This window comes from Gavialis gangeticus, unplaced genomic scaffold (assembly GCF_001723915.1).
Source record: "Gavialis gangeticus isolate Ggan-Ray unplaced genomic scaffold, GavGan_comp1, whole genome shotgun sequence".
NCBI lineage: Eukaryota > Metazoa > Chordata > Crocodylia > Gavialidae > Gavialis > Gavialis gangeticus.
This window is the reverse complement of record NW_017729023.1, coordinates 3,565,436-3,574,713: the sequence shown is the minus strand read 5'-3', so window position 1 is coordinate 3,574,713 and position 9,278 is coordinate 3,565,436. Positions and strand designations below refer to the sequence as shown.

At 40.8% G+C, this 9,278-nt stretch overlaps 1 protein-coding gene across 1 annotated transcript in view; it reads left to right on the top strand.

Moving 5' to 3' along the window:
• MTHFD2L (methylenetetrahydrofolate dehydrogenase (NADP+ dependent) 2-like) overlaps positions 1–9,278 on the top strand; it is an 80,213-nt gene that overhangs the window by 28,560 nt on the left and 42,375 nt on the right. The window contains exons 4-5 of the mRNA XM_019516743.1: positions 2,183–2,335; positions 3,011–3,118. Of these exons, the coding sequence (XP_019372288.1) occupies positions 2,183–2,335; positions 3,011–3,118 (261 nt within the window). The remainder of the gene's footprint in view (positions 1–2,182; positions 2,336–3,010; positions 3,119–9,278) is intronic.

The window sequence follows — 9,278 nt, the reverse complement described above, 5'->3', positions numbered from 1 at the left end:
AATAGGCTTCCCAGAGAGGTGGTGCTCTCACCTTCCCTGGAAATCTTCAAGAGGAGACTGGATAGGCACCTGGCTGTGGTCTTATGACCCCTCCCACTCCCAGTGCTCCTTCCTGCCCATGGCAGGGAGTCGGACTCGATGATCTGTCTAGGTCCTTCCCGACTCATTGATTCTATGATTCTATGAACTTGGAGTGGGGCCAGAGGAGAGACTGACAGAATATCTGCAAAGCATGAGACATGGTGTAGGGGATGTATGGACCTACACAATGGGCCCACAAATCCATTACCATAATCTGGGTGGTCATTACAATAAGATCAGGGCAGCCTCCTTATCATTGTATTTCCAACAAGGCATGTCAGGAAAGATAAAAAGTCACCCCAGGGGCAGAGTGGGCATGGTCACGGAGTTTCCAGGGACATCATGGCCACCCCTGGAACTCATGTGTGTGACAGTGCTTCAAATCTTAATTTTCACAATGTGTATGCTGACATCAGTCTTTCATTTTAGGAATCAAAGAGGGATATTCCTTTCTGGATAAGTTAAACATAAAAGTGCCTCTTTTATCTCCTTATTCATATACACTTTAATGTGTATATTGTATATGTTTCTGTTAAAACATATGATGTCTAATATAATTCTCACTATTTTAAAACACCTTAATTATATGTTCCTAATTGCCTGTTAAGTTCCAATTAAGTTCTGATGTCTTCTTATTTCTGTTATATTTTGTTTCCAATATGGAAAACAAATCCACATTATTTTTCCACAAAAAAGGCAAGGTTATTACTCTTATCACATGGGCAAAATAAATTTTGCACCAAAAGTCAGGATTGAAGGCTGTTGTAGACAAGTCTTCTCTTCCTTTATTTGTTTTTTTTTTGTTTTTTTTCCAACTTTCCTGTAGTCTGGGTATTAGATTGGACATGTGGAAGCACTGCTTCCTTTCCATTGTATGTATCCTACAGTGATTCTTGTTATGCTGAAACTGGGCTTTGGTAAGGACTGTATCTTTAAAGAGGGGGCAAGAAAAAGTTCTGGGGCCAAAGTAAAACTTGGGGTACATTTGAAGAGTTTTTAATCTAATTGCAGTTAGGTGTCCAAGTTCTTTTCAAATATATCCAGCCATAAATCCTTTGTTTCTTGGATGAACACATTTTTTTTTCTATGAAGTCTTTGTTCCATATGGTAACTTAAATTTGTGAAGAACTTCAGGGAAAAAACTGGCCTATTTGTTTGTCTTATATATTAGTTTTTGATAGCGGTAATTATTCTCAGTTTGATATATGTTTTTGGTATCTTCCATAAGGCCCCAGTGCTGTGAGCATCAAAAATGGTATCACTTAGCTTTCAGCATTTGGCTTAGAAAAGTCAATTTTAATTAGAATTTAAAAATGCAGTTTAGTTTTAATGAATACAAGTTTGTGACCCTACAAATTACTCAGCTGAATAAAATTTGTGAATTTTTCCTTGAAAATAAGGGATGTATTTGGTAGCTGTGTTGGTCTGAGACAAAAAGAAATGCAAACATCTAGAACTCTTGGTTCAGAAATTATACCTTTTATTAGACCAACTTGGAAATTGCACAAAAAATCTTTTTCTAATTTTTTTTTTTGTAATTGCCTAGTTGATCTAATAAAAGGGATCATTTCTGAACCAAGAATTCTAGATTTTGCATTACTGTTTGATCAACATGGCTAGCAAATACATCCCTGAAACATAGAAGATGCTGAATTTTAGCCAATTTTGGATTTTAAACTTCATTGCAGAACAACAAGAAAGATTATTAAACCTCCCTGCTTGCCATCTGACACTCCAGGGAAGGATTGATACCTGATCTACACAACAAAGAGCAACTCAACAACTCACAGAGACACTCATATGGACCAAGGGAGACAGATTTTCCATCTCCAACTCCCTCTGTGCAAAAATGAAGTTTATTTTCTACCTATGGGGACTTTTTACTATCTTTAATTTTATCAGACCCTGATGAAGGATGTTTGACCCCAAAAGCTTGCAGAAAAAAATATTTTTTTTGCAATTTTCTAGTTGGTCTAATAAAAGGTATAATTTCTCAACCAAGAGTTCTAGATTTTTGCATTCCTTGAAATTAAAGCATTGCAATAGCGCACTTTGGTTGACAACTGAGAAGAATCGTAATTTTGAAATGACAATCTTCCAGATCACATAGATGAGAGAACAGTCTGCAATGCTGTTGCTCCTGAAAAAGATGTTGATGGATTTCATGTTATCAACATTGGACGACTTTGTTTAGATCAGCCTTCTGTGATACCTGCCACAGCTGCTGCTGTTTGGGAAATTATCAAACGAACAGGTAGGAAACTAATCTTTATTGAAATGTTTGTCGGGGGTAAAGGTTAATGATGCTGAGAAAGCATATATAAATGTCAAGGAAATTATATGGTAAAATACAGGCTAGGTTCTATATCTGATTGATTGCAGAAGAAATGGTTAAAAGAATATTTAGAGAACAGTGAGAAGGAAGAAGCAACATTCTACTTGTAGAATAAGAAACATGAGGCCAGGAAACATGCGAAAAATTGCGCACAGAGAATAGTTATTGTATAGCGTACATACCCTCTGTTGTAGTTTATAATGCATTTTTATGGTGATTTGATATAATATTTACCTTTTTTATAATACTGAAACCAAATACCTATACTACAATTTGACTGAGGCTTAAATATGCTTAATTATTTGTAAAGATTAATAATATTAGTGATAAGCTGTAAAAAAGATAAATTTATGGACAAAAATCTTTCTTGAATCAACTTATTTTAATTATACAATAGGAAAAAATAAAGAGTAGTTTCAAAAGTATGGTGATTTCATAGTTCTGTTAATTAATTCACCAATTTAATGTTTGACAGAAACTTTCCTTAAGTAAAAACTTGCTGTTTGAGACTGATGACAGATCTAATTAAAATGTACAGATTTTTTTAGGTTTCTCAAACTAGTTGAATATGTTTTTTGTTTTTTTTCTTGTAAGGAATACAGACATTTGGAAAAAATGTTCTTGTAGCTGGAAGATCTAAGCATGTAGGAATGCCTATTTCAATGCTTTTACATACTGATGGAGGGCACGAAAGGCCTGGAGGTATGTCCAAGACTATTATTATTTGTTGTAATAACTTGATCAGTGAAGTGACCCAAAATAAAAGATGTACAAAAGATGAAGCTCATCCTTAACATCATCATACCAATACTTAAACAACATTTTCATAACTCCTAAAATATTTGGGTAAGAATTATTTGCCAGTTTTTATTTAGGAGATTCCATACCAGAGATCCTAAGAAAATATTTGCAAAAATTTCAGCCTTATTTTTTGTACTTGAGAAGTTCAATACAGGCCTCTGTACCTGAAATGGTCTCTGCCACTGTTGGAGCCTCTATCCCTGGTGCCTTTAACTATCCTGGCCCCTCCTGGGCTCAGGCCTCTATACCTTGACCAATCTTAACCCCTCTTGGGCCTAGGCCGGCATTCTCTGCCCATCTTGGGCTCAGGCCTCTGTCTTCCAACAGACTCCACTCCTCCTGGACTATGGGTCTCAGACCCTGCTTCTTGCTCCCTCAAGCTATGGATCCCTGACCCCGGTTCTTGCCCCTCATGAGCTACGGGTCCCTGACCCTCTGTGGCTGTGGCCCTGCCTCTCAGCTTTGGCTCCTATCCCTCAGGCCCTGGCCTTGCTCTCAGGCTAGTTGGTACCTCCGCTGCCCATACAGTCTCAATCCCTAAAGCATCAATTTTTGCCTACCCCAACTCAGGTGTTAATCAGGAGCCTTGCTCCAGCGCTTATGCTCAGGATCAACTCTCTCTATGACTTCTAGGTCAGACTGCCTGCCAAGCTCAGGCCCTGGGCTTATGTCCCGCAAGCCCAGTCCCTTCCATGTGGTGCCCTTGACTGGCCACTGCTTCTCCTGCACCTGCCTTCCCTTAAAGTAGTAGGAGCACCAAGCTCCTTGCTACACAGTGCATTATAACCCTTTTAGTCTCTTGGGCCTACCCCCTATGTACATTTTTCACTATCTTCACTCTTCCCTTATTTAGACCTATTTCTTCTAGTGTGTGATTATTAAAATTTGTAAAGGGAAAAACCAAATCCTTCTTATGACTGAAAACCAAAATAACTTTTCAGTTTCAAGTTTATGTTAACTTGTAGTTTGAGGGAAATGTTTATGGTCCAATTGCACTCTTCATTAAAATAAGAGATTATAGTGGAAATACTGATGCTTCCTTAATCATAGCGGCATAGATATGCCGCTATAATTGTAATATAGAAAGAATAACAAATGCTACTTACTCTTAAATAAGATATTATGATGTTGCAACATCAATTCAATGTTAGAAACTGCAGAGGTATTGTTTATAAATGAGGCAAACATGGGTGGTGGTTAATTTCAGTCATATTTAATAGGAGCATAGTGACACATATTATTAATGTAATTAAATGTTCAAAGCTTTGTACTAATTATATATTTAGTTTTTCTATTCAACCTCTGTGGGAAGGTTGATATTTGAAACTTCTTTGCATGTTTATAATTATCATAATCAGGGAATAACTTCAGGCTCAACTTTGCTCCCATGAAAAGCAGTGAGATTTTTGCCATTCACTGCCCTGGAAGAAGAATTAGATCATTATACTATGTGCTATGAAATTTAATTAAATAGGGCAAACTTTCTAAGTTTCTATTTACAATGCTGATTTAACTGGAGTAAAAAAGTTTGATTTTCAGAAATCATATACAATACTTTAGCAACTAGCAGAAATTTCAGAAGAATTAGTGATCTGATGCTCTTTGGTTCATTATAAAATAAAAAATAATTGCTATGAAATTAGCTTGTCATGATTTGTAATACAGTTTTGGTATGTGGTACTGTGACAACTGTAGGTATTGTAGGGCTTGCTGCCACTGACCTGAGCTCATTTTCCTACAGGCGGTGATAGGGTGGGCCTTGGCTTCAGATAACTTGATCTGCCAGGAAGTTGGTCTTATATTTCTCTCCTGCCATGACTTTGATATTATATTGCTAGGAGGCAATGCCCAAGGTGATCCTACCTGGTCTCAATCCTTATTTTCTTCTGTGGGGCTCCCCTTTACCCTACACTCATCTCTCCAGGTGGCAGTCATAGTTCTCTGTGGCCAGATTTTAATGCTGCTTGTTGGTCTATTATTCTGCCCTCGACCACCAGGGTGACCGTCGGCATTGGTTAGGTGCACACTCTTCCAGGACTGGCCTTGGCCTGCACTCAAATATCCCCCAAAAAAGAGAAAACACAGCCCGACTGCTCTCAGTTTCTTTGTCAGACTCAGTCCATGTCCTCTTCACCTGGGGTCAGACTCTCATGTCCCAATCACAACAAAAAAAATCAGTCCAGTCACTGCTCTGCATAGGCCTACCCCATCTTACTCATGAGCATTCACAGTCCCAATGCGGCTTGTAGGAAATTGACCCCCCCTCTACTCCTGTCTGGGGCTGGAAATAACTCTGAGCAGCCTACCTCCTCCAGTCTGGAGTGAGATGCTGCTCTGGAAGTGTGGTGATTGCTTCTCTTCCCTTCTGGTCTCCAGCTGCAGCCCTGCCAGCCAGCCATGCTATACATGTTGCTTGCTTTCACTTTCCCTGTTTGTTGTTGCCAGCTGCTTTTCTTCTCCTGACCTCTCCTGCCCAACATGTAAGGCACCTCGGGGATTTTGTTTACTCTCTATCACTCGTTCACAGGTACTTTATCTTTCAAGCCAGTTGAGTCTTATATCCTCCTTTCTTTCACTCATAAATTGGATTAGTGCTTATTCTCCCCTGATAGAAATTGATATTTAATTTAAACAGATCTAGCCATGTGAAGTTTGTAGAAACAGCCCCATGAGTTTATTTGTACCTTGCAGACTTGTTGTACTTCACGATAATCTTCCTCAGTTCTGTTGTGAACTTGATAGGTGGGCACTATTTCCTGGACATTGTTATTCATCTACCAGCATTGTCACTTTTGTCACTGATGCAGAATATTTGAAATCATACCAGAAAAAAGAAGTAGCATTTAGATAGCTGCATAAACAACTGAATAGTTGTATACTGACCCTTTCATGGCACAAGAATTTCCAGTGAAAAAACAAAGGGCTGGTTTTACATTTTTTTCGGTATTTACTCAGTTCTTTAAATTTCCTCATACAGACCCTACCTATTTCATTATTTCACTGCAAAGATATGCTCACATTGTAATAAAACTTCCTTTGTGCAACTTTCTTAAAACATAATATGTTAAATTAAAATTAAGCTGATAACATTTTTTTTATGACCAGTGAATGATTTTGCCATCTCCTGTTTTCTCTTCAAAATTTGAATATCTGTCACCTTAGTATTCAAGTAAAATGTGGTTTTCATAGATTCATAGATTCATAGATGCTTGGGTCGGAAGGGACCTCAGAAGATCATTGAGTCCGACCCCCTGCCCAGGCAGGAAAGACCGCTGGGGTCAGACAACCCCAGCCAGGTGCATGTCTAACCTCCTCTTAAAGACCCCCAAGGTAGAGGAGAGCACCACCTCCCTTGGAAGCCCGTTCCAGATTCGAATGATGTTGTTCCCGATACTTTTCTTGGACCTGAGGGGCAACAAAGATCATGTCAATTGCCCCATGGAATGGTCTGAAATTCACTGAGATTCTGGCAGGAATTCCTCAGCAAGAGGCAGAAAATGATTCAAGAGGATGTGGGCAAGGATTTTCCCTGCTGTTGTAAGGAGGGTGATACCTCAATAGATCCCACATGCAAACTTATTTCCTTTCCTGAAGTGCTCTAAAGCAGTCGCAGCACATCCCAGATTTTAATGCTGTACTGTATGCCTGTGTGAAGCAGCTAGTAGTCACTTCAGATTCAGCCGATTCGAGGGACAGTGATTCGATTCAGTGATTCAATCACTGTCTCGAATCAATTCAGCTGAATCACAGAGGCCCATCCTCCACCTGCTCTCCCAGCCCCGACTCACTGGGTGCTGTCAGGTGGGGGGCGATCCCCACTGCCCCACGCTGCGTGGGGGGGCTCTGGCTCCCCCTGCTGCCCTAGGGCTCCCCCCATGGCTGCCCCGCCCACCTCACCTCTGGCCCTTTAAGGAAACCCCCCCCAAACTCACCAGTTCCTGCTTGGCAGGGGTGATCCCTGCTGTCCCCCACTGCTCTGCGCCACGTGGGGGGCCTCTGCACAAGCCCCCCAAAGCCCCAAGGCCACTGCAGGAGCTGGTGAGTATCGGGTTTTTTTCCTTAAAGGGACAGACCTGGGGCAGGCAGGGCAGGGCAGCTGTCGGGGGGAGGGCTGGGGGAGCAGGCAGGGGATGGGGCCTGGCAGGGGTCTTCCCCATGGTCCCTTTCCACCTCCTCCAGCCCCCTCTCCCCCACCCCCTACTTACCAGCTTCAAGATTGGCTCCAGGTCCCTGCTGCAGCAGTAGTGGGGACTGCCTAAATCATCGAAGCTCTCTGAATCTTTTCCTAAGATCCAGAGAGCTTCCAATCAATTTGGACCTTTTTATTGGTCCCTTGATCCGATCCAGATTTGGAGATTCAGCCACTAAATTGGGCTGAATCTCCTGTGAATTGAATCACTGCCTGAAGTTTCGCACAGCCCTCCTGTACCCTACATAATATATTGTTATCCAGTTAAGCCTTGTAGAAGGGAAGCATTATCTTATTTGGTCTTTGAATGTTTACCCTGTATGGCCGCATCCACATAAGCATAGACATTTGGTTCCCCAGGGACAGTTAGCAGCATCATACCTTGTGCCACCGCTAGTTGTCCCCAGGGAACACTTGTGTCATGCGCCCTCTGGTGCATGGCAAGTTACCTCAGGTGGGACAGGAGAAGCTGGGGCCAGCACTGGGCTGGCTGGCTTCAGGAGCCTTGCCTAGGATCCTGGGGGCCTCCTAGTGCTGCAGCAGCAATGATCCTGCTGCTTGGAGTCTGACCTGCAGCCAGAGCATGGCTCCAGCTGGTCTGGCTCAAGTTTTGACTGGTGCATGCTGTCCCCTCTGCTTTTTTTTTCCGTGGGTTTTTTTGATCCCTGGATATCCAGGGATCAATGCTTGCCTCCCCCCCGACCGCTGGGTGCTGCTTCTTTGCATCTGAACATGCAGTACCTCATAGCCGTGCTCATCTGGATGTGGCCTACGTGCTCCATACAACTTTTTTGCCTGTTTTGTTTCTCTCAGACAGTATCTATTTTTTGTTACTACTTTTCATTCTGACTACTTTTTACATTTCCTCCTGTATTTCTGTGCATTTCTTTGCTATTTCAGTGGCCTTCGTTTATGTTTTTTAACAAAAAGTAGTAAAACTAATTTGGTAATTAGGTGACTCATTACTTGGCTTATGTAGGAGCCTTGGAGAACAGTGTACGTTTGCCTTTTGGACTCTAAGATATTACTGTAATGTATTTCTAATAGATCACATGGAATGACTTCCCTCCATACCTAATAACAGCTTCTTATTAGATTAAATTACAGGGACAGAGGACTGGATTCGGTCTTATGCTGTGGCCCCTTTACTCTGGCCCCATAGGCAAAAGCGGGGATTTCCTTATGGCATGTAGGCAAGCAGAATAGTCTTGGATTGCTTCTGCACAGCTGGTGCTGTGCTAGGTGATTCTGGGGGGAAATCATTGAGGCACAGCATATTATTTAGACGAACTTTGATCTCTAGCTGCATCTGATGCACCCAGTAGCTGCTAGCCATGTTGGTTTCTATTGGCCTCCTTCAAGTTCACCCCAAGCATAGCCAAAAATTAGGTCCCTAGTGAAGGGGACTTGTAAAACAAGGGGAGTGTTGCTGCTTTATATATGTATTGAAATACATTAACTATAAATATTAGTGTGTGTTAATTTTTAAATAAAAATATGGGCTAAAGTATAGACAGGAAATATGAAATTGTGTGTTAAGACTTTAACCTATACAAAGACAATAAAACAGAAGAAAAGGACAAATAATTTGTATACACACTGTGTAGATATAAAGGCTTAAGAGCTATTTGTAATCTGTGACAATATTTGCAATCAAATGAAGTTTCCTTTATATATTACGTTTTTATTATTTGCTGAACAACAAGCTTATTAATTAGAGCAAGGAGACAAAGTTTAAGCTGCTATGAGAAGCTTTCCTGAATTTTCTAATTATTATTAAGTCCAGGTAATAATTATAACATGGCCATAACTTTTAATATTTTCCGTTTAAAAAAAATTGAAAGTCTAATTTTATATGTGGTGTTTTTCCCT